This window comes from Acomys minous (genome assembly GCF_964271855.1).
Source record: "Acomys minous genome assembly, chromosome: 5".
NCBI classification, from domain to species: domain Eukaryota; kingdom Metazoa; phylum Chordata; class Mammalia; order Rodentia; family Muridae; genus Acomys; species Acomys minous.
Genome location: NC_140494.1, coordinates 63,575,332 through 63,601,561, shown reverse-complemented (window position 1 = coordinate 63,601,561; position 26,230 = coordinate 63,575,332). Strand labels below are relative to the sequence as shown.

Sequence of the window (26,230 nt, the reverse complement as noted above, 5' to 3'; positions counted from 1 at the left end):
AGTAAGCACGAGTGAGGTGCCTTGCTTATTATTGTTACAGTGTCTTGTTTCTTAGTAATACTAATCTAGGAGTGAGGTTGTTGCTTGTCCCAAGGATATGGGTGAAGTTACACACACACACACACACACACACACACACACACACACACACACACACACACATCGATCTCTATGGATCTTGCTCATGGAGGTAAAACAAAATCCTTCTTTACAACACATTTTCTGAAACCATCGTTTCCTAGGCATTAGTTCAGATGGTAACAGAACATTTTAGAAGTTTAAGCTTCATCCTTTTTGAGCCATTCTTACTTTAAGAATCCCTGAACCACTAGGCCTGCAAAGATGATGACTTGCTTATCTGCTACTATTTAAAAGTATCTTTAAACATTTGCAAACAGCAAGCCATGACTTGAGGCATAGAGATTATTGCTAAAGTATATCCTAAAACTGGCAGCATCCACATCAGCTAGGAAAGGTTTAGAAAGGTAGGTACCCACACCTCCTGAACCATAGACTTGCTGGGAGTGCTGGTCCAGTTCTGTGGTTTCAGCACGCCACAGGAGTCACAGGCTTCCTGGCTACCAGAACGTCTTTCGGGCCTGCTCACCTGTTGGAGTCCTCACTCCAAAGAGCATGACTTTCCTTTTTCGTTCTTTGTCTCTTTCATTTGCTAGCCAGAGCCTGGGCGTGCTTTTCGGCACTGTGGGCTTGCTTCTACTCTAAAGCTCCTCTTCCTACCCTGTGGCTGTTCATCTGCCACATGGCTGACCTTCATGCCTACTTAACTGAATGGCATGGTCCTTTCTCCCTTTTGTCACTTTCCCCTGGGCAAGTGGTGAAATTTACTACTTGCTTCCATGGAGTTTTTCTTTAAAATATGATGAAAATGACTTCAAGCTTCAAACAAAACAGAAATAATCAGCTAGCCAGCCAACTAACAAACCAAAAACAACAAAACAGAACAAAACTAAAAAATGAACCTTTCAGTTTAAAATGATACAGGTGTCCCAAAACAAAACAGCAAGGAAAAAAAAAATCATTCATGTTTTCTAAAACTAAGGCTATAGGACTCAGATGGAATGCAACCATTTATTGTAATCTCCAGAATAATTTCAGTCAGTTCAGCTACTCTTTAAAATATCAGTCTCGGGCTCAGAATTTCATCACAACCAAGCAATGGACAAGGACACATTACATGACAAAACATCCTTCAGTTTCTCTGAGAAAGCTCCTTCAAACACGGGCTCAGTATTTCTGGGAGTTACACGACAAAACTGCCAGTGTCCCCTGACACACAACAGAGTGGAGACCACACCCGAGAGAAATCTGCATCCCTCTCTGTAAAATCTTGCTCTTGAAGTTTTAAAGGATGCTGTTGGACATTCTGTTGGCAAGGAAAGCTACACATGCTTTCAGGACAGAACAAGCTACTTAGACTTTTATACTGTACACTTCACTTATGGGTAGCTGGAGACTAAAAAAGTATATTACATCTTTAAAAATACTAATTATTGGGGACAAAGGTTGAAAATATTTACCAGCAATGTTAAGTACTCTTGAAATCACAGTTTTCTGGATAAATAAATGAAATATTATCTTTCTAAATTTTTTCATTATACATAGCTTGGAAAATATACTTTAGGCTGTTTAATTTTCACATCTTAAATAATATTTATTTTCTTCTTCATTTGATAATACTAAACTTTAAAAAATTTATATCTATTTTTTATAGATACTACTTTCACTCTGTTTTCAATACCTTGGCCTGAACTTGTCTATGGGGAAAAATAACATCGACAATATTAGCTGGTTATACTAACAGGAGAGGACGTATCATAATTTTTTTTATACCTTGTATTAACAGTAAACCTTCTCACAGAGAAGAACATAAATACCTTAAATTATATTTCCAACAATAAAAATTCACATTTCATGCTTTAGTGAGACAGTTAAATCAGCTGTAAGGTAGTCCTCAGTTTGGGGTAGAGCCCTTCCAGGGTCTGGACCTCCTGGATGTGCCAAATAGAACGCTCTTGATGCTGTGAAAACAGCACAGCTTCTGCCATCTTCCTATCCAGTAGCGAAAGCTGTCAAGTTGCAGCTGCAATCTTGAGTCACATTAGAGTGACAGCCAGTGTGCTTCAGGCCTGGACACTCAAGGGACTCATCTGCAGCACTCAAAAGCTGCACTGTTCTCTAACAGGAGTCAAGGTGAAGACTGCCCTTCTGAGTACAGCTCAACACGTGTAGGTCTATTGCACAGGGTTTTTATAAGGGTCCAAAACAGTACTTGCACCCGCCTTTAGCTACTATATACATTTTTCAGATAAGTTCAGCGTTTCACTGGGGAACGTGACTTGTAGAGAGTTTTCTTTACATGCAGGCTCTTCCCTGCCGCTCCCACCAACCTCATCCACCAACAGGACACTCTCCGAGTCCTGGCCCTGGGAGGAGTCCGAGGTCTCTGATATCCGCAAAGTTCTCAGAGAGGTGGTGTCTGGTTGGGTCAGGCCCATGCCATGGGCACCTGGAAGCAAATTCTTGCCTCCGAGGCTGCTTTCAGTTAGGTCTGGCAGGTACAGGAGGGTCTGAGACGTGCTGCTGATCTCTTTCAGTTCCCGGGAGAGGAAGGAACGCGAGTGGCTGGACATGGCAGAAGATGTCCTCCGACTCTCTGAGCAATGCTGTGCCGACCGGTCTCTGCCCGACCCACCGATGCGGCAGAAGAGGCACTTGATCTTCTCTATGGCTTTACTGAGCACAGCCTTCCGCAGAAGGATGTAGATCCAGGGGTCCAGGATGGGGTTCACAGAAGCAATTCTGATGGCCTGCAGATCTGGGTTTCTGCTGATGTCTTTAACCACACTTGGCTGATATAACTGGTTGATGAACACTCGCACCTGCATAAACGAGAGGCCCACGTTGAGATGTTGTAATTAAGCAATTTGGCAAAACACTTAAGTGCTGCATTTACATTTGCAACGTGACGTGAGGTAGCCGCTCTTATGTGGCAATGCCCACTTTCCAATAGCAGTTTACACAACAAGCCAGTTTCTATGTTTCAAAAGAGACTAATTTTGTAAGCCAATTAACCATGAACTCATTAGAAAAAGCTGAGGCGTCTATGCCATCAGTAAGTATCTCCTGTGAACCAGAATAGTTCTCCTCTGCGGCTCTCCCCACTCTCCATAGTAATTGTCTGGTGTTACTGTCTCTTGAACCCAAACTTTTCTCCAGTCCTTTTCCTCAACAGCATTTTTCATTGGAGGTAACATTACAGCAGCTACCAAATAGCATTTCCATCTGCAATCTCTCTCCAATCCCTCCTCCAGTCCGCCCCAGAAGATTACTAGTGAAGTGTACGTCCTATTATGCAGGTCAGCTGCTAAAACTTCCCACCCCTCCTCTCAAGCTATGGTTTTGTGCATCTTCAAAATAAAGTTCGACTGAATCCAGTGACTATTTCAGAACGCCAACGAGAAGCACCTCCTTCTCTGTGCTTCTAAAGCCTGTTAGCCAGTAGCCAAGTACTCAGTACACAAATAGGGTAGTAAAGATGTTAACTTACTGTGCGGATTGAGTTATGAAGGCTGACAGGCCCACCATGTACCAGACATGGCATACAAGGGACACATACACGAAAACCCTAGCAACTTCGCTATTTTGGAGCCTTAATTTGAGCAGTTAGAAAAACTGCCTTTCTCATAGTCATTTATTGACCCAACAATCCTCTTTTGCATATCTTATCATTTAACAGTGGACACAGGATTCTGAGGTATTCTGACAGTTTCTGGGAACAAGCAGTTCTGTGAGATGCCCTACGCCCCTTGGGGGCAGAGAGCAACACACGTGGTGCAGAGGACAAGGAAGGAAGACCAGCCATCACCACACAGGGTGCAGCGGCAGGTGGCCAGGCACCAGCCCCTCTGGAGCAGCAGAAGCACTGGGTTTTGAGGGACGAGGGGGCAGATTGCCAACTTCCCAAGGGAGGAAGTAAGGCTCAGCTGAGAGGAAGCTCTCTATGCGAAGTCACGGAAGAGTGAATTGGAGTGTCAGCTTCTAGGAAACTCAAATGATTCACCGAATGAGCAAGAACTGATGTAAGCATAGGGAGCACTGTGGTCCCCTGGGGGAGATGGCACTTGTCAGTGCTCTCAAGTTTGTCCCTAACATATTGTGATCCTTATGTACCTAGGCCTAGCTTTTAGTTATGCTTGGATCATTTGTGTAAAATTCATTTGTGACTCACGTAAAGTGAAGCTCTAGGATCATAATCATTGCTTGCCTGTGGGAATTATTTTAGATAAAGGAGAAATAAAAAGTGAATCCTGTAGTCAGGTAAGAGGGATGAAATTTTTAAAGGGAGAAAGCACAACTCACAAAGCACATCCAGAGCCTGAGTCAGTCAGACAAACATGTGTAACAAGATGTGATGACTTCACTGTCTTGGAATATGGTGTAATAATTAATGGTTCAGGCTATGGTCGTTTACCAGGAGTGGGCATGGATAGGTTAGAAAAATAGCAATTTAGGTAAAAGTTAAAAAAAATGTAAAGATATAGTTTTCATTAATTTGTAAAATTCAATTTACATGCGACTGATTCCTTGATGATCTGACCCGATGACACAACTCTATTTCTGTTTCTTCATTAACCCTAATTAGAGAAATGTGCATTGTTTTTATTTGTCATGTTCTTTATTTGTTTTGAAAGTACATTTGGTTGTAAAACTTAACCTAACCCAATCTTCTGTCTGTTATGACATGTTAATAACTACTCTTCCTAAAAGCCAAGAAGCTATGAATTCTAAAGATTTTGGTTATAGGATCATGGACTGTAAGTCTTGTAGGATAAAAGAGTCAAGTGGACCTCAGATGAAATGAAGTAAACATAACGTCAGGATATGATGTCTTGTCTTAAAATGGTTTTAGAGTTTCTGCTGCAACAAACGAAAAGCATATACTTGGACAAAATCTTTACAGACTTGTGATGATTGCTCATTAGTACAACCCTGTCAAGCACACACAAGGCCCTCGGTTTGATCTCCAATGCCTCAAAAAGAAGCGCACAAACAAATCTCTTGGTTTTTTCTTTCCAGATACTTTATAAAGTCCTTAGTGCCACTGCATAGCTGAGGGAGTTCCTCCTGTTCTCAGACAATGTGTTAATTACCTGGACTGGAAGGCAGGTGTGTGTGTGTGTGTGTGTGTGTGTGTGTGTGTGTGTGTGTGTGTGATAGAATCTATTCTTCACCTGGCTGTCTTCAATTCCTTGGCCATCTTCTTGCCTCAGTTTCTCAAGTGCTGGGATAAACTGGCATAAACTAGAGATCTGGAAGTGTGGTTTTTTGAGACAGGGTTTCTCTGTGTAGCCTTGGCTGTCCTGGGCTCACTTTGTAGACCAGGCTGGCCTCGAACTCACAGCGATCCGCCTGCCTCTGCCTTCCGAGTGCTGGGATTAAAGGCGTGTGCCACCATGCCCGACTGTGTTGATACTTTTTAAAGCTCTTTTTTATCTTATTGACAGTCTGGCCTCCAGTTTCCAGATGAATTTCGTGTTGCCTATTTTGTTCCAGCAGACTGGATTTATGTTTAAAATGTATTCTTAGTAATGGGGTTATCTCTAGAAAACACTGCGATCTGTAGTATTTTACTCACACTCCCAGGTTATGTTTCTAAAGATGAAAGAAGTGAAGGGTTGGAACCACTAGTGGCAAACCTGGTAGGGTTTGTGTGAACCTGACACTCCAAACCTCTAGAGGTCAGTGTTGCTCTACTCCAGAGCGGCGAGTGCCTCGCATGTCTTTGGACGCCTTTTGCACAGGTACTTTCCAAGAAGCCTTCAGAATACAGTTTGAATTATATATATTTACATGTTTTTATGCTGGCTGCTTCTCCACCAAAACCTCAAAGGAAACATGGTTACCTCTGAAAAAAGGAAATTACTAAACAGTTGAAACAAAAAGCTGTAGCTACTTAAAGAAACGTGAGTTCACATTTTGTTTTCAAGTTTTTATAATCAAAACTGGCAAGGGGCAAGGAAGAAATCACCTTTGTATTTCTTTTTATCTGCAGCCATAATAAAGGTTGACTAATAAAGAAGGGAATGAAAACAAGGTATATATTTTTTAAAGTTCTAATTTAGAGTTGTATGGGGGCTTGGAGGGGCTTACAACTGGCAAGAGATCCTCCTCCCCCCACAGCCTCGTCTGGTCATTTAGTTAGTATCTTCCAATAAGCGAGAGTTCATAGGGTAGCATGCGGATGAGTATAAAACACAGCATTATGGGCTAGGATATGGCTCAGTGATAGATATAGCACTTGCCTGGCATGCATAAAGCCTCAGGTTTAACCCTCAAAACTTCACAATAAGTTAAATAAATACTTCCAAATTTAAAATTCATATAAAAATTCTCAAAAGTCAGTCAAATTATTTTCAAGGAATTGAAGGAACCAAATTTACTTTGCCTCTGGTTTTCAGTGGAGTCTCAAGAAGAGGAGGGACAGAGGAGGTGAAACCAAAAGACTCAGGCATTTTATAGCATTTGAATAAATGCAATATCTCCGGCTTCACTTTAAGGGCCATTTGCTCTATAGAGCGAGTCCCAGGATAGCCAGAGCTACACAGAGAAACACCAACCAACCAAAAACCAACCAACAAACAAAGACCAACCCAAAATGACAACAAAATCAACCCCCCACAGGCCACTTAATTCTTGATTTCCTGTCCCTGAACAGCAGTGACAGGTTTGACAGGACCACGCACAACTGTGGTGCATGGGGAGGTGAGGCCACTTTCCCACACCTTCTCTAGCAAGCCCAGATGCCACACAAATAAATAAGTTCACACAGGCTGCGGTTCAGGAAGCATGTGTTGCTGATAAAGCAGAACCCCTGAGTCAGCGAGGGGAAAAGCTCTAAAATCCTCACAAACAGGCTCCTTACTTTCTTCCACTTTTGACGATGAGCAAGTGCAGACTTTGTGAGGATGACTTGAGCCTGATATTGGAAGCAATTCCTAGATTCTAAGCTTCTTTAGATGGATAAGCTTAGGAGTGCTGGAAAAGAACTTGGAGAGGGGCCAATAAAAACTAGAAGGTCGTAGCTGAGCGTGGTGGCACACACCTTTAATCCCAGCACTCAAGAGGCAGAGGCAGGCGGATCGCTGTGAGTTCGAGGCCAGCCTGGTCTACAAAGTGAGTCCAGGATGGCCAAAGCTACACAGAGAAACCCTGTCTCGAAAAACAAACAAACAACAACAACAACAACAACAACAAACAAAACAAAACAAAACAAAAACCAAAACCCAAAAAAACCAAAGCTAGCAGATCTCCATATTCTGTCTGTGGTGTTTACTATGAAGGCATAAGCTTGTTGTTGTTGTTTTGTTTTGTTTTGTTTGTTTTGAGACAGGGCTTCTCTATGTAGCCCTGACTGGCCTGAAACTTGCTATGTAGACCAGGCTGCCCTGGAACCCTCAGAGATCTGCCTGCCTCGGTCACCCTATTGCTGGGATTAAAGGCAGGCACCATCACTCCAAGCTGTGCATAAGTTCTTAAAGTGCTGAATACCATGTATAGGACTTAACATCGGTTTCGTCACTTACTCCTTTCTTTTTAATATGTAAAAACATGGCCACTGCACACCACACTGATAAGTGCTGGTGAAACATAGCTTTGGGGTATGGCTGATGTCTGGTTTTAAACACATGCACTTCCTCCTTAAGAAAAATCTGTTTGAAAGGAATGCTGAGTTGAAATGTTGAACTCCTGACTAGACTAATGTAATACTTGATTGTCTGAAGTGAAATGCTGTCCAGTAAATGGCAGGGTCTGTAACTGGATTTGAGCACGGGGCTGCTTGTTCTTTTCCAAGCACAGGACAGGAATTATCTCTATGTGCTCTGTTATCTCATTGCCTTGTGAAGAGCCCAGAATTGACACAGCTGTTACTAGACGGTCTCACCACCCCCTTTAAAAATGGTCATGGAAAGTGTCCTTAACTGAGTGGTGCTATTAGAGTCTACATTTCTTGTTTCTCCTAGGTCACTAACTGGCCATTCATTGCATGCGATTTATGTAATCTCTATTGGTTAATATCTACATTGCAAATCTATTTTGAACGTTTCCCCCTTCTAATTCACAGCTCTCACGCTTCAGCTCTAAGAGAGAAGACATCTTGTTACAGATGTTCAGTAAAAGCAAAGCTTGAGATGTCAGTAAAGATGATGAGCACTGAAGAGAGATGCATTCCCTGCCACTGAGTTAGACGTGGTTCTTCATCTGTAGCTGGGGAAACCGAGGTGCAGAAGGGGTGCAAACACGGGACTACTCTACTGAGAGGACTCCAACCAGCTGCTGGGCTTTGTACAACCTTGTTCTCATGTACTGCTCTGCAATGACCCAAGTGCTTTTAAAAGACACTTCACATTATGACTCAAACATTGCTTCTAGCAATTGTCCTTCTTTTAAAAACATAGTCGCCTGTTTTAGAAAAGTGGTCAGTCTTGTTGATTTTGCTATAGTGGCATCTAAATTAATTGCATTGCTTTTACACGTTCACGTGCTTTTGGTTTCTATGATCATTTGAGGGGCCCCCACTTCCAGCCTTCCTTCTGCAAAAAGTGTCTCTGCAGTTTTCATCTGCTTTTATAAGCTGTTGGTGATGCCTTTATAGTGGCAGCCAAAGAAACACAGGAAACTGTTTCCCTAAGGACGTAAAATTTACCTAACCAGGGCAGAAAATTAAATTAATTTGCTACGCTACTGGCATCTCAGTGGAAGAAGAAAGAAAAGAGACAAATAAGCAATCAATGTGTAGGAAAATGCCTTTTCAAATCTCACTCTTTTGCCCTGAGGCAAAAAAGATCTGATTATAACTGTTATCCTAACATTAGCATTATAACTACAAAGTACCAGAAATTGATCTAGCTATAGTATTTAATATAATGACCTTAGGCATTTGTGTCGATTGCATGTTTATAAAGATTGTAAGATATTTATCTTATGCATGTACTTTCATTTCTTCATCTTCTCCTGTACTTGGAAAAACAAAATAAAACAAAACAAAAAAAAACCCCAAAACAAAACAAAACAAAAAACCTAAACTAACCCTGAGATCAGTTATAAATAGCAGAAAGGACAAAATGACAAGAACCACACTCCGACCAAATGCCGCTTGTGCTGTGGCGTATGCTTCCACTTTCTCTGTTCATTGATTATGACCCACTTGGAGAATTTTGTAGATTTGGCATATTCATGATAACCACAATGAAATTCTCAGTCTTTCTCAACTTCAGTTCTCAAGCTCAGCACCATTTTGCCTAATAAATTAAAATTTACTTTCCACACTAAACTTATTATCAATGAATCTACCGTAGTTCTTCCCACGGGTCCAAAAGACAGACACTTGCCTACTTTGCAGCTCTGCTTCTCCTTCCTATGCATTGTATGTAGCTCTCTGGAAGTCCAAGGGAGCTGTATTTGCTCAGCCAGGTAGCCTTCCAGAAGCACGAAAGATGGCCCAGAGGCTTTCATTTCCCTCCAATGGAATTAGCACTCAATTTTATTTTTTAATGTAAAAGCAGATGCTTCACCAGTTCCCTTTGAACTGAAAGTACACCCAAGTGCTTTACCTGTCAGAAAGCTTGAGGACCTTTGACCTCATTTGTACCCTGAACATGTGAGAAACACGTGGGTGGGGACTAGAAAACAAGCCAAGAAAGAAACTGTGAAGGTTTCTTTTGATTCCTTCAATAACTACTGAGTAGTGGGTGAGTACATTGGCTCTATTGCTCCCCATTACCTGTCACAAGTATTTACTTGTCTGACTCTGAAAAAGCAGATTTTTTTTGTAGCCCAAACTCAAGGCTAAAATCCGAAGTTACTCTTGTTTACTTGGTTACTTATTTTTCATGAAAGCACACAGGCTCTTGGCCAACATGATCACCCCTTAGCTGGGCCAGTCTCAACTCTCAGATAGACATTATTATTTCACACCGACTACCCAGTACTTTCTATAGACTGGACACCATTTTTTTTTAATTAACTGAAATGGAATAAACATGCCAGCTGTAAACTTAGCTCTGGGCCATCTCATACTTTCAGGCTTTGTCATAAATGTCCCTGAACCCGCGGGCAGGCCAGCCCATAGAATTATAGGCTGATTATATGCTTCTCCCGATGACACAAGAGAACACTTTATTGGCAGCTTCATTTGAATCAGTAACACCACATGCTTACGTCTAACCAAAACATTTCAAAAGTGCGTGCATGGTTACTAATGGCTCCGCTCCATTTCTCAGGTCCATCAAGTGGACATCCTGTAAATAGCAGCTCCTCACTTTGTCATTTTCTGTCCCGTACAATGTAAGGCAGTGGCAGAGGTCTCTTCCCTTCCACATGTCCCTTTATTTTGAGTTGTTACTAACAGACAGTAAAAGATATTTATATGGCTCGAGAGTGCCTTAACTCTGCAAATTACATTAGGCTCTGGGATGGCTTAAAGGCCCCTTTGGCCAGTCATATTTACTTCTGTTTATACAAATTGGCAAGAAGCTACTGTATGCTGGCTCTCAGCCGCCACTAAGTTTTCTTCCATTTACAGTCACTTTTGTAAGAGATAAAAATATTTTCTATATCAAAAAACTCCTGGTAGTATTAATAAGAGAAAGAAAAGAATAATACCCCATTAGTTTATTTCCACTTGCTCCCAATGAACCTAGAGAGTATTTCTTTTTGAATAGGTAGTTTAGAATTTCCAGGAATGCAATGTTTTGAGAGATAGAACTCGGAACAAGATAAAATTTAGATGAAGAATTACATTGCTCTACTACCGATCTGTTTCTAGGGCATTCTATCTGTAACACGTAAAAGCAGGGAACTTAAGAGGCATTTGCTCCCCTCTGCTTATAATATTTTAGACATTATTAAAGGCATTTTAAAAAGAATGTGTTCCTCAAAGATGTAGTGCATCAAGACACTAACAGACACTCCACAAAAGCCCAAATTAGAAGGTTCCAGCAAGAGACTGTAATACCACAGTGGTGGGGACTGGAGCCTGGTGGTCTAAGAGGAACCATCTCCATAAAAGACAAACTGAACTGCTCCTGCTCATTGACAATTAAAATGCAATGTGCATCAACTTGCCCATACCCCTCAACTCCATCGAGCTTTCTTAGCTTGCAAAAAGGATAAGGAACTCGAATGTAAACCTGTTCAGCAGTCTTCTCAAGCATGACATGGCTTTGTGTATGTGTGTGGGCGGTGGAGGGGCTAAGGGAAGGGGGCGGGGAGCAGCATGAATGTGCCTGCAAGATTATCCTAAGCCAGTCACTCAAACTCCTCCATGGAATGAGTCCTTAGGCTTTTAAACTAAAAAGCATCGCATCTATTCTAGCTTTAAAATGCTGCATAGGAAAAAGAAAAAGGCCAGCAGAAATCCAAACACTAGAATTTGCGCTATCCTAAGGAATGAATTCAACAGAGCTTAGCACCCCTGGTTTGCAGCCTCTGGGGCCACGGAGTGGAGCGCTAGAGCAAGTAACCCTATAGTGAATTGTCCCCACACTCCCTCCCCCAATCTGACTGAGCCAGCAGTGAGGGTTCTGGGAAGATACAAAGCAAAACACCAGGCACTAAGGGGAGCCTGAGGGGCTGTCCAGGGGACCTCAGAACCCATGCTTTTGGGGAAAGAACCTCTGGGGGACCTACGGGGAAATCACCTGCTGCGTCTCCTTAGAGTCAGGGCTTACAAGGAAAGCCTGTGTCTGCGCAAAGAAGCCTCCAGCAGGAGCAGGTCCCAGCTCAGACCTGGAGGGAAACTCTTTCACTAGCCAAGGAACCAGGTAGAAAGGGCGGGCTAGGGGGTGGGGTAACGAGGGGGAAGAGAGGTAGATACGAGAGAAGGACCGAGTGGGCTCCAGGCCCAGACACTCACCACGAGTGGAATGGAGCAGATGAGCACCACCAGGGAAGTGGCGATGAGTAAGATGACCATCTGGATCTCCGCGCCCGCGATGCGCCGGAAGCTCCTGCGGCGGCGAAATTCGCTGAGACGCTGGAGGGCTGGGGAGGCGGCCGCGTGGCCCCGACAGGCAGCTGAGGCCACAGCTGCTGCGGCAGCCGCGTGGTGCTGCTCCGTGCCCAGCGAGGTGCGGCGCATGAACTGGCGGTGCATACGGAGCAGCGCGCCGCACACCAGCACATTGCAGAGCACGGTGGCGAGGATGAGGAAAGAGCTGAAGCCAGCGTACATGTAGGAGAAGGCGGCGTAGGCCGTTTCGTTGGTGGTCCAGTCGATGAAGCACCAGGTGCCGGGGTACTGAGGCTTAGACCTGCCCAGGCCCATGTTGGGCAGTGCGCAGAACAGCACGTTCGATGCATAGACGGCAAAGAGTGTGAGGCCGGCCAGCCGCTTGTCCACGTAGTGGCTGTAGAAGTAGGCGTGGTTGATGGCCAGGTAGCGCTCGATGCTCATGGCACAGATGATGCTCAGACCCGATAGGCCAAAGAAAAGTAGGATAAAGGTGCTGTAGTCACACAGTGCCTGTTCCCCCGGCCACTGGCCCTTCATGTATGTGGCGATGGTCACTGGGCTTACCAGCAGTGTGCCCAGTAGGTCAGTGACAGCTAGCCCACATACTAGAGTGTAAAACGTTGTCTCCTTTTGCTCCTTGCGCGATTTGCACAACACTATGATGGCCACCAGGTTGCCCACCACCCCGAAGATGAACATCACTGCTGGAATGGTCACTGGGCTGTTGAGCCTCTCTGGAGTGGAGGAGAAGGACGCATTGACCCCCGGGATGGACATGATGGCCAGGTCAGTAGTACACAGCCTTGGAGCTGACGGTTCGATTTAGGGATGGTATCTAGAGAGAGGAAAAGGAGGGGTGAGCCATTTACCACTTGCAAGGTGTTTGACCCATGGCCAAAAATGCTGTCTATGACACAAGGAGAGCAAGGGGATCCGACTTCCTCTTCTGTAGCTACTCACTAACTGTGGCTACTCAAATCTCCAAGCTCTGGTTGCATCTTGCAAAGAGCACTACTCTGCTGACATTAATATTTATAAGCTTATAACTGTTATTCTCGCCTACTGCCCCTACTCCGGTCCCCACTCTCAACTGATTTCCTAGCCAAGATGAGCAAGACCCCTCTCAAGGGTAAAGCGACTCCCTAGTGATATTTCCGACCGAGTCAATAAAATTCTCATGGAAACAAGAGATGGGCAATTTGGGAAGCACACTATGTCCTTTGGTTCCCGGAAAGAGCACCTGACCACTGCGCCGTCCACGCCAAGATCTAACTTACCTGTAGGGTGGGGTTAGGAGCCCGGTGCGCCCCAATGCTCAGGCCTCAGACGTTCTGGACCCACCTCTAACCTCAGCAATTAGTCTTTTCCCGCCCAATGAGGAACTTGTCAAGCCTTTGTCGCCCTCGGAACCAGGTCTTGGTCGCTGCCAATTTTCCGGAACTGAGGTCAGAGTATCTAGCTTTCAAAAAGCTTGGAAAGCAAGAGAAGATCAGTCGTGGGTTTCTTGTTTGATGTATCCCTTCCTTCTTTCAAAGACGAATCTCAGCTTTTCAGAGCCCGCAGATCTGGGGCGGGAGGTCAGCGTCCAGGTGTGCCGCCACGCGTGCAGGTGGGAACGGAGCGTAGGTCCGGGCTCCCTTCTCCCTAGCCGCGGGCTGAACGGACAGCTACCGAAGAAGGCGGCTGTAGCTGAGGCCGCTCCTTGTGCTCTGGGGGCGGCACTGGGTCCACTGGGCCTGGAGCTCTGACCTGGGGCTGTTCATCTTCCTCTCCCGCTGCCGGATTTCGAGCTTCGCTCTCGCCCTTCCAGCCTCTGGACAAACTTTTCTCCTGCTGCAAGTTTCCCTGGAGGGGGCGGAGACAGTCAGAGCGCGGCCCGGACGCCCATTGGCTGATATGGCAAGGGGGCGGAGCGAGGCTTCCTTTGGCACCTCCCGGGAGCCGGGTGATGGGGGGGTGGGGCTAGAGGCTGGGGAGGTCTAGAGGGACCTGTAAGGGTGCCACCCGGTTGCGGTTGCGGCTTCAGTGTCTTTTCTCCTTCGGAGGAGCCTCTGGGAAACCCCAGCACGCGCTTTGCAGCTCCGTAGCTGAGCATTTAGTGGGGATGGAGTTGGAACCAGTGTCTGGCCGACGTCACTCTGCTGATTAGAGTGGGTTAATTCTCGAATCTTCCACCCGCGAACCAAGCATGTGGCTTTTAGGATATATGGGCAATTGCTTTAGGACACTACCCGGGAGCGGCAGAGTGGAGAGGAGAAGAGGGTGTGTAGCTGTCCGTGAGCGTTCCGGTTGGGACTTAGCAGACGCGTGGGTAGGTACCAGGCTTGGGCGGGGAGGAAGAATCTATCCTCTCACCATAAAAGGAGTTAGTTGGCAGTGCCCTAGCTGCCCTCAATAGGGCACCAAAGCGGAGGCGGGGAGGAAGGCAAGCGATACGGAACTGCAACTTCTCCTGGTTTAGGTGGCAGAGCAACTTCTCCTGGTTTAGGTGGCAGAGCAACTTCTCCTGGTTTAGGTGGCTTTGGAGATAGATACGTGGCCTACGAGTACACATGAGACTTCGTTGATGGGGAATGTTTAACTGTGGAGGACTTTCTTCTTCAGGAGGACTTCTGGGCTTTGAAACAAGTGTAGACTGAGTAGTGTCCACCTTCACCTGCAGGATGAGAAGGGGGTTTGAAAGTCAAGCAAACAAATGGATTTTCCAGGCATTGCCTCTTTGGTAATGCGGAAAACGTCTATTTGCCTCTCTCCCTATTCTTTGCTTTATAGTCTGTTCGGCTTCTTATTTGATGAGGAACAATCATTTCTTTCTTTTTTTTTCATTTTTTTCTCCTTTATTAATTTATTCTTGTTACATCTCAATGGTTATCCCATCCCTTGTATCCTCCCATTCTTCCCTCCCTCCCATTTTCCCCTTATTCCCCTCCCCTATGACGGAACAATCATTTCTTAATTATTGACTTTACTCCTAAAACAAACAAACAAACAAACAAAAACCGAAAACAGAAATTAAGATTGGAAAACACCAGGGGGCAATTAAAACCGCTTTCAGTAGATCCTTGAAAAACTACACAATGAGACTGTGTAGTTTCCAAATAATTCAAATCTTTAGAAAAACTTCTCTTCATCTGACGTGTGCGTGCTTGGCATCTTATATGGTAACTGTGTAGCTTGAGTCTTGTATGAGATGAGCAGGCACTACTTAAGTGCTGCTTCATGAATTTTAAAAAGTCTGCTAGGAATTGATCTGATTCTTCTGCGAGTCTTGATAACAAACGACTAACAACATCATCAAAAAGCATTCCAATTTCAGCTAACTTCAGCCTGGAAAAGTACTCAGAATTGTGTTTACCTGTACGAAGAAACATGTGGGCATTGTAATATTGCGTCGTTCTCCGTGCGAACCTTTTCACCACGAACATCGGACGGGAAGACAGTCTTAGCTGACACAAAACTCGGTGATGATCGTTCAGTTTTTGAGTCTTCTGTTACCACTATAGTCATATCTGTTGTCTGTGCGTCCTTTGGATAGTAATCTCTAGAATGGTGTCAGCACAGAACACAAATCAACACCAGAAAAAGGAAAAGATTAAAAACTACCCTGCACCCACATTCCTCACTAACCACTGCACGATTGTTTACTCATGCTAGCTGGTTGTCAGATAACACATGAAGGGAAGAGGCAATGGTTGCTATAGCCTGCTAATATACTCTTTCCCAGTGTCTTTCCTTTTGAAGCTCCTGGAAAAAAAAAAGTTAAGATTGGTGTAGTTCAGGCTAGAGTAAATAGTTTTGATGGGCACAGATGGTCTTGGCTAGACTAGATAGTTCACAAAGCAAGCTCAGGCTCACAAATCTTGGAAGGGGATTGGTTAGAGGGGGGAGGGTGTGGGATAAAGGGGGGACAGACAGAAAGATGGGAGGTAAGAGAGGGTTTGGGAAGAGAATAATAAGAATGTATTACGTACAGTTATGAAATTTCAAAGAATTTAACAATTTTTTTCATGATGGAGAGTACACTATACTAGGGATAGTGGTGCAGACCTGTATTCAAATCATTTGGTAGGCTGAGGTGGGAGGACTGAGTTCAAGGCCAGTCTGGGCTTTATTGTGATACCCTATTAAAAAATCCCCCAAAGCAGGATTATTAAGTATCTTGAGGTATATTGTTGAGGAAAGTCAAGATTCATTACTGGGCTTGTTATCAATTGAGGCATTTGCTTACTAATCTTTTAAACTCTCTTTCCAATAGCTTTAAGATGATGGAAAAAATAAGAATCCAGTTTACAAGGCTAAAACAAAATGCACGGAAGCTTTTGGTCCATCATTTAAAAAAAAAAACACAATGTTTCCTGTGGTGTGCTGTAACTTTAAGAAGTTGCCTCATCTTCCTCTTTAAGATTTATTGATTTTCAGTGTGTATGAGTGTTTTGCCAGCATGTATGCCTGTGTACCACATGCCTGCCTGCTGCCTATAGAGTCCAGAAGAGCTCCCTGAGTATTCTGGATGTGCTGTTACAGAAAGAAGGCTAAAAGCTGCTTTTGTGGCTGTTGGAGAGTCAAAGCCAGGCCCTCTGCAAGAACAGCAAGTGCTCCCACCCTGTTGCACCGTGCTTAAAACTTAAAGTTAGTCTGCAGAAGTAAAAGCTGAGAGCTTGGTCTTCATCACACTCCCTCCAACATGTCTGTGCTTAAGAAGCTAAGCAGGGTCAGGCTGGGTTAATACTTGGGAGGGAGGAGTTGAAATTTTGGGAAATATTTTATTTCCTTGGTTTGGAAAACTGGGACAGCGGAGTCCAGTTTCCCTTACATTCTGCCAGGAACCCACATTGCAAAAGGAGAGATTTGCCATAATCATGTGGGCAAGTCTTGTTATTGTTTGTATGTTTCAACGAAGAGATCTTTATTCTAACCTTTGTTCCCTGTTCTCCCTTGCAGTTTCTGTCTTGTCCTACCTCTCCACATTGAAGGATCAGTTCTTTGGAACTGTCACTAGGCCCTCCCTGGAGGTTTGAATTAGTTCAAGAACCGATTGTTTGATTGTTCTGTTCTAGTTAATTGTTTGACTACTCTTTCAGGTAAATAACTTGAAGTGAGAAGCCATTTAAAACCAAAGGCTGTGGTAGGCTGCCAGCCACATGCACTTCAACCAGCTTGTAGTTGAACAGGTTTGGATCTTCCTTGGATGAAAGGGACTGTGGGACAGAACAGACTCAGCCACCAGGATTGGGGTCAGGAAAGGAATGACTTTAAGAGCAGAAAGACGCATCAGGTCAGGCTCCACGCCCTTTTAAAGTTTATTTCATATTTTTTAACTACACGTTTGTGTGCGTCTATGTGAGACTATGTGCTTGAGAAAGTGGCTGGCTTTAGAGGCCTCTGGAGCTGGAGTTGTAGGTGCCTGGGAGCCACCTGACATGGACGCTTGGAACTGAACTCTGGTTCCCTAGAAGGGAAGCAAAAGCTCTTACCTGCTGAGCCATCTCTGCAGCCTCTGGTCCCAACCTACTCATGAATTCTGATTGCATTCCTGCGCTACTAAACATTCATGTGGTTAAAAATAGCAGGAGGCCTGCACCAGTTGTGTTTGGCTTTGTCTGTCTTTCATGACTCAAAACAGGGTTGGAGGCATTATCTGGTTCAACAATACAGTAACCTTTAGGCACATTTGTGTTCCCAGGGAATTCAGCAGATTACAAGTACAATACTGGGTATGGAAAGAGGCCCACGGTTATGATTGTGACCCCAATGGTGGTCCTCCATTTTTAGTGGTGCACTTCAAGTGTGTGCTCCCCTAATTACTTTCATTTTCTAAGTATGAACTTTATGCTGAGTCTATTGCTTGGAGTTGTGATACATGTCAGTGCTGTGACTGACTCCCCCATTGTCTTTATGTGTCAACAAACTATGCTGTGGAGGCCACTCACACAAGAGATTGCTTCAGGCTGCCTCCTGTGCTTTTCACTTAGCAAAGTAATGGCTTTCTTTTCTTTTATTTTTCCCCTTTCTTTTCCTCAAATGGTTCTGCCGCATCTCTACCATGGGCCAATGGCAAAGGAAAAAGATGATTTACCTTTAATTGTCTGTACATGAAGGTATGGGGGAAGTGGCAATACAATACAATACAAAGCGAGGGGCTTTGAATTAAGTTGCAGTGTCTTCACTCAAGTCTCTGTTTTATAACACTTTAAAAGATCACATCAATGGGGATTGATTTACCTTCTTCTTCTGGGGAGCAACCAAGTTAAACTGTAAGCAGCTGCATCTTTTGAAGTCTGGCCAGCAATTCAAAAGAGGGCTTCTTTATGTCTGCCTTTGCGGTTTTTGTCATGGGGTCTTTGGCGCTTGGAGGGAGCACTGTCAGCACATGAGCTGAACAAGGATGAGCCCATAGACATCCAAACTGGATGGAAAAAGGCCCATGGAAGCCTCAATCCTACACAAAGAACCATAAGAAACTGAAGAAGTTTGGGAGCTGGAGAGGCGGTCTTCCTCAGGGAAGGACACGCCAGTTGGTAGTCCAGTGCCAAACACACATACAAGTAATATTATGTGTACCGAACAGGTTATATTTAGTACTATATATACTGCAATACATATAATAACAACTAGTGAAAAAAGAGTCCAGGATTTGAAGGAGAGCAGTGAAAGGGTATATGGAGGGTTTGGAGGAAGGAAAGGGAAGGCATAAACATTGTGACTAAACTATAATTTCAAAAAGAAAAAAGAAAAAATAGAGATACACAGGAACTCTCCAGTTGGTCATCACTACCAGTTTCATGGGTAGCTCATGATGGCCCACGGCTTTCCATTGCACTTTCACATCTGCTTTCCTGAATGACTTTCTGAGTAGTACTCCCTGAAGGAGGATGTGAGGCAGGTGAGACAGAGATTGCCAGGTTCAACAAGGTCCAGTTTCAGCTTCCTCTTACACACGTTCTGGGTGTTAGTCCACATATTGGTTTTTATGATTGAGAGTATCCGATGAAGCTGAGGATGTAGCTCGGTGGTAGGATGCTTGTTCAGCATGCGTGGATCTGTGTCTGATCCTCCGTCTTCTCTCCATCTCCATCTCTCTCTCTCTCTCTCTTACATGTAAGTACAACCTATCAGATATAGTATACAATTTGATGGTGGAATATGTAGGTTAGAAGTGATGTATGCCACTCCAAACCCAGGTCTCTACAAGATTCTGGTATGTTGTGTTCTGTTTCCTATTCTGAAAACAAAAGGCAAAATGCCAGTGTATGGCATATGGCCGAGGCATAACTGGAAGAAGACTGTGCTCACATTTATGTGCACAGGGTTGGAATTTAGAAAATTCCACGGGGTTTAGAAATCCCTGGTTAAAAAAAAAAAAAAAGAAAGAAAGAAAAAAAGAAATCCCTGGTACATATCATTTGAGTCTTTCTGCTTCTGGGTTAACTCACTCATTATTATAATTTCTAGTTCAATCCATTAGCCAATGGACAGGATGTTCTTCACAGTTGAGTGGAGAGTGGGGTCTGACTTTCACACGAACTCTGGTGCCCCATATTTGACCATGTCCCCTGGATGGGGAGGTCTGGTGGCACTCAAAGGAAGGATAGCAGGCTACCAAGAAGAGACTTGATACCCTATGAGCATATACAGGGGGGAGAGGTCCCCCTCAGTCACAGTCATAGGGGAGGGGAGTAAGGGGAAAATGGGAGGGATGGAGGAATGGGAGGATACAAGGAATGGGATAATAGTTGAGATGTAATATGAATAAATTAATAAAATAAAAAAATAATAATTAAGAAAAAAAAAGAAATCCCTGGTACAATGAAGAGAATGAAAGATAACCTATTGGAACCTGAGGCGTCTCTGTACTTAGTACAGCAGTTAGGTTATTTTCTTTAGCCTTTCAGCCCCCACCTCTGTTTGAGCCTAGAGCCAGTAGGTAAGCACCACACACAAGGCTTCATCTTTCTACCCGTTCATCTCTCTTCAGTAACATGATCAAGGAGAAAGAGAAGTGAAGTGTCACAGTGTAAACTTAGCAAAAGTAACCCAGATTCATCTGGTGTTTAGTCTGGCTGGGGCACTGTACTACATGCTTTCAAGGGCTCCCAACAAATGGCTGAGGAAGATACACAGTGGCTATGTGCCAACTTTATAAATGGGTTAAGGACTGTAGGAGGCATTATCATTTTTCAAAGGTTTCCCAGCACCCGAAGGCCCTTCCTGCTTGTGAGAAGCTCCCACTGGGTGACAGTATTTGGGGGCAAGACTTGCAATGAAAGAAGGCTAGTGCACTGGGTCTTCGCTTTTCATCTCTTACTAGGAACATCTATTGGCCTATCAGATGCCTCTGTTCAGCAATGCAACCTCTAGAGAGACACAGAGACAAAGGAGTAACTTTAGCAGTCACTCACAGTGGCTCTGAGGCTGGTTGAAGAGTGCTAAATCCAGTTGCTGGCAGTGGCTTCGGATTGAGGCATCCTAACTACTGATAGGTCAGGGAGCTGTGCCAACTTTCCTGCTGTTCATCTTCCTGTTGACTTGGTAGAACTGTCTTTCTAGTAAATTATGACTTGTTCACACTCAGTCTTTGTTGCTTATGGACAATCAATTTGCCTAGTATAGTGAGGTTGAACAGATGACTAAAGATTATAATACTGATAGCAGCACAGCAAAAAATGTATTATAGGCTTCCCTAAACTCCAAATTATACCCACAACTCTCTATTTCGTAGCCCAAGCTGCACCTTCAAATACACAACCCAGCTCTCTCTTTTTGTTTAGTCTCCTAAGTGTGAATAATGAAAATCTGGGTTTAAGGTTTGCATATTATTCCTGTAAGGCTTAGTCATTTTAAAAGCAAGTTATCTCATACAAACAAAATAGCAATGAACACCAAAGCAATATGCACTGACCCATTATTAGAGCTATTATTATCTGTGATTATGGTCCCAAAATTTACTTCTGCTGATTACATGATTAATGGCAGGGCACAAAACTGTTGGGGGGGGGGTATCATGATAACCTAAATCTACATAACTTTCCAGAACATATTTTTGTCTGAGCCTAATCCTAAATAGGCAAAGAAAAAATATTATATATATATATTTATTTACAAAGAGAGAACTAAGATAAGTATTCAGATAATTTTGGCAACTTTCTTTCATTTATTTTGATGAAAAAAAATTACTTTCACTGATGGGGCCCTATGAGATGCTCCCCCATCCATGAGCAAATGTAGATGGATCAGGCCTTGTGCAGGCGACCCTGGCTGCTGCGAATCCATGAGAGCAGTGACTGTGTTATGCCCAAGAGACAGTGGTTCAAGGCCCTCCTCCTTGATCTTCCTTGAGAGGGATGTCACACACTCCTGTGGAGGACTGAGCACTCAACAATTATGTATTCTCAGCACCTGGATCAGACGCAGGTTTTTGCACTAATTAATATTTACTGTAAAAATGTACTTCTCTGCCTAAGGTTGAGAGCTAGCTCCACTAGTCTGTTACCACACTTTTCTTTTTTTTTTTTAATTTAATTTTATGTTTTTTACATTATAATTTTTATTAATTCATTCATATTACATCTCAATTGTTATCCCATTCTGTGTGTCCTCCCATTCCTCCCTCCCTCTTACACCCTATTCTCCTTCCCTATGACTGACTGAGAGGGACCTCCTCCCCTTGAATATGATCCTAGGGTATCAAGTCTCTTCTTGGTAGTCTGCTATCCTTCCTCTGAGTGCCACCGGGCCTCCCCATCAAGGGGACGTGGTCAAACATGGGGCACCAGAGTTCGTGTACTACACTTTTCTAACATGATATTTATGAAACGAGTTATAACTTACAAGTTATAGCTTGCTCTTTTGTAAATTTTCCCACCCATTCATGTTTAGAGAAAGATTTATGATTTGGTGGCTTCAAGAATGTTTTTCTTCCCATCAAGTGTATGTTCTTTGCTGGTAATCCCAAATGAACAGGTTGGGGAGGGGCTTGTTTGCTTTAGGGTCCTTGGAGGATAATTTCCTTTGCAGAGCCAGTATCAACCTATGCTCCTTGAGCTATTAAGTTAGAGTTGTGTGACATTTTAAATGTAGGATGGTACTGCCATCTCACATCTCCTGTCCACCTGTCTGAAAACTCAGATTAAGATCTCTGTGGACGATTACCCACTATCTTGGTTAGGGTTTTGTTGCTGTGCAGAGACATCGTGACCATGGCAACTCTTATAAAGGACAGCATTTACCTGGGACTGCCTTACAGTTTCAAAGGGTTAGCCTATTATCCTCGTGGCAGGAAGCATGGCTGCATACATGGCATAGTGCTGGGGCACTTGAGAGTTAGTTCTACATCTTGACCCTCAGCCAGCAGAACCGGACTGTGCTCCATGCTGGGTGGAGCTTGAGCATAGGCGACCTCAAATCCCGCCCCTATAGTGACACATTTCCTCTAACAAGAACACACCCACTACAACAAGGCCACACCTCTTAATAGTGCCACTCCCCATGGGTGAAGCCTTCAAACACGGGGGTCTCTGAGAACCATACCTCTTCAAACTACAACACCCACAATGCTGCTACTCCCCTGGAGAAAACGCTCTGCAATAGGGATACTTCCTTCATCCTTCGGTAGAGAGAGCATCTATAGAGTGAGCCATGAGTCAGCTACCTAGGAACTCAGACAGCCAGGCTTCTGAAGAGCAGCTAAAAGTACTTTTCAGAGACAAGCTAGTAAACTTTGCAGCCTCTTTGATCTTCTATTCTCTCATTGTCTCTTCCCAGCTTTGCCTTCATTTGTCACTCTTCATTAACAGTCTTTGCGACAAGCCTTTAGGAAACACTGGTCGTGCACCAGGAAACGTGCAATATTTCCTTCCCCTTCCCCCTCATTTTACAAGTGAGCAAGTGAGGCTATTGTGACAAGGAAGACCCACGTAACTGTTCTAAGGTCACAGAGCTCAATAGTGCTCTCACAGGGAGTGTGTGTTACTGATCACTGGATGATAGTGCCCTGCTCCCAAATGCCTCACTCCTCCCTTAGAAAAAAAAACAAACAACAATGAAACAAATGAAAAACACCACATTTCACGAAACCAATAAAGGGGATGCATTTGTGAACAGCAGTGACATATTTGTGCTATCTACCCACTGTCGCCCTCCATGCCCCCAAGAAATTGTTGTCCCAAACAGGAAGCACAAAGTCCTCAACTTGATATGATAGCTATACATTTTAATTTGCTGACTACTGTGTAGATAGCCACCAGTCTGAGCTTGCTGACGGGATTGGTATTGATTTCTGTGACTTCCTTGTGACACTTTGGTTTATTCTGTTCACAAACACGGCCAAAATCAACTGTTCATCTTAGGCTGTGCCCGTGCATAGCGGCAAAGACTGCTTTGTCAGTGTTAATGTGGAAAGTCATTAACTATGTGCAGACTATATTCTGGGACTTCACTTAGTCATTAATTTCTCTCTTAATTAAGTGTACATGGGGAGTAAGTAACATTATAGTGTTAATTTACAGAAATGTAAACTGAGCCTTAGAAAGACATTCTTCAGGGAACCCAGTAATGGACCTGGCCAAAATTTAAGTAAAGCTTGCTTTAAAATTGGCTTAAAAAAAAAAAAAAGAACAAGAACAAGAAAAACATTCTTCAGGATGGCAGTGGGATAAGAGGGGCCGGAGAGTGGTTTCCTGACCACACTGTCACAGGGAGGTCTTTGTAGCAGGGAGAAATGGGAAGTCAAGTCTCTGCCATCCTTAGCTGTAGAACTTTTGTATAGATTAACTTCCTGAAAGTCTTGTGCTGTGAGTTTTTGCTGGGCAAACCATCTAGGCTCATTGCTCTGTCAACAAATGTTATTGCCATGGTCACCTTCAATAACAACATACTCTCTCTCTCTCTCTCTCTCTCCTCTATCTGTCTCTGTCCCCTCTGTCCCCTCTCCCCCTCTCCAGGCTCGCCTCCAAGCTTGCTATGTTGTTACCAAGGATGACTTTGAATTCCTGCTTCTCCTGACTTCACTGCCCCCTCCCCCAAGTCCTGAGATTACAGGTGTTCACCACTATGCCTAGGTTATGTAGTGCTGGGGATTAAAACCAAGACTTTGTACATGTTAGGCAAGCACATAACTGGTGGATCCACATCCTTAGCTCCCCTCTCTTCTTTGTCATCACTGAATTGATTGTATTTGCTTATTCGTGACTTTAACACACACCATGAGTATGTGTCAGTGCACACACCACTAGGCCTCTCTAGGTTCTTCAAGAGAGCAGGCTTATCACCTGTATCCCCACCAACATGGAAATGCAGTAAGACAACTTCCACTTATTCTCTTTTAATATTTAAAGCAAATTATTTAATTTTCATTTATGTGTGTATGTATGAACCTGTATGAGTTTATATGAGGTATGTTCAGGAGCCTGTGGAGGACAGAAGAAGGCATCACATCCTCTGCAACTAGGGTTATAGGTGATTATGAATGGTTGTGTGGGTGCAGGGAAACAAACTCTGGGCCACAGTATAATAAGAGCATTAAAGAGCCTTAACCGCTCAGCCGTTATGCATCTTTTCTATGAGGTCTAGGCTTAGAATGGACATGAGGGATTAGCATCAAGCAGGGATGATATGGAAGTAGGGATACATCATCTAGCTTTTGTATTCCTCCTGTGTGCACTGGAGATTTGGTAATCAAAATTCTCATGGCCCATTTCAAGGGCTATTCAAATTTATTGATAGTTTAGTTATTATTTTATTTATTTATTTTAGAAGGCTCACATTTGTAATGCTTCATTATGAAGGAAGTAAGTTACCTTAGTGCAAGAAGTAGACTCTTTGAAAATGGTAAAAAGAAATTGTGCTTTCCTTTCTATTTCTTTTATTCATAAATATTAGAAATGTGTCTATAAGAATAGCAAATTATTATAAATGAAAACTGTTCCTCTCATGTAGGGGCTCAAAAAAGAACTTGTATCCTTTTGAAATTAATACAGCTTCGAGCATACTTTCAATGCTAATGTCTAGAAAAAAAGTGTTTCAAGGCCAGATCAACTTTGGAAGTGCTATTAAAAAAAACCTCATTCTACATTGAAAGTTTGAAAAAGTTCAAAGCCTACAGTGTGGCATATTGCATAGGCCTGTCTCCAGAGGATATCCTGATTGATGACTGGACAGCAGGCACATTTCCTGCCAAAGATTTTGTTCTCAGGAATGGACATGCTGACATTGAAAATTTGGTTCTTCCAATCTCACCTTGTTTTACATTTTGAAGTCTTCTGGTCCTTTGCTTTTAGATTTACCGTTAGTGCCTTTTGTCTTGTTCTGTTTCCTTTCAATTGGTTGGCTAAGTGGTTATTGATTGTATTATGAGTGGGAACCCATGACCCATATTATTATATATTATTATTAATATATAATATAATTACACATTATATTATATTATTATGAAAATATTGTGTAATGGCTCTGTGCACAAACTCTGCCAGGTTGTCACTCATTAGCTGTGTGACTTTGCATAAAGTTGCTCAAACTCTGTTCCTTAAGGTTAAATAATTTTAAAATCCAGCATAATAAATATATGTAAAATTAAAATAATAATTTAAAAATAAGATTTGATATTGGAAAAAGCACCCTTTCAGTGACTGGTGTATAACCCTCAAAAAACTGCTGCCTGTTATTCCTTATCTAGGATAATTTCAGTCAGATTACTGAACTTAGAACTGCTGAGGTCTTATCAGCCGATTGTCCCAGATGTTCTAAAACACAATTATGTGTTAGGAAAAGAATGGCAGGGTAGGTGTGCTCTTTCTGCCTTCCTCTCCCCTCCCCTTTCCTTCTTCCTTTCCTTCATTCCCTCTCTCTCTCTCTCATTCTCTTCCTTCCTTTTGGCCTCTCCTGGCAAGAGTTTCACCACTGAGCTTGACTCTCAGTACAGAGGGATCTTGCCTGGAGTCCCCTTGGCTGGGATCCTGAACACAAAGTCTGTCTACTTGTATTGACTAACTTCCCTCAACATATCTCACATACTATAATATATCAATTAAAAATATGTTTCTAACGTGAACATCTTCATCTTGATAATGTTCTGTGAACATTTTCCTGTCCAGAGTGTATAAAAAATTGCATACTATAAACTATAGCATTTTTATGCATGCACACACACACACACACACACACACACACACACACACACACAGTTTAAAAAGCAGCACTAGA

General features: G+C 43.3%; 1 protein-coding gene across 1 annotated transcript; it reads right to left on the bottom strand.

The window, feature by feature from the left end:
- Positions 1 to 1,075: 1,075 nt before the first annotated feature.
- PTGER4 (prostaglandin E receptor 4) lies at positions 1,076 to 13,892 on the bottom strand. The gene is made up of 3 exons (XM_084782198.1): positions 13,312 to 13,892; positions 11,936 to 12,869; positions 1,076 to 2,900 (listed from the first exon to the last, which is right to left on the bottom strand). Exons 2-3 carry the CDS (start codon positions 12,809 to 12,811, stop codon positions 2,310 to 2,312), a joined length of 1,467 nt encoding a protein of 488 aa, XP_084638324.1. The 5' UTR covers positions 12,812 to 12,869; positions 13,312 to 13,892; the 3' UTR covers positions 1,076 to 2,309.
- Positions 13,893 to 26,230: the final 12,338 nt, after the last annotated feature.

What these genes read in the sequence shown, in the direction of transcription:
- PTGER4 (XM_084782198.1), bottom strand. Translation starts at nt 12,811, where the DNA reads ATGTCCATCCCGGGGGTCAATGCGTCCTTCTCCTCCACTCCAGAGAGG. An exon ending in TCTGCTCCATTCCACTCGTG is followed by an intron (nt 2,901 to 11,935) that starts GTGAGTGTCTGG and finishes TCGTTTATGCAG; the next exon opens with GTGCGAGTGTTCATCAACCA.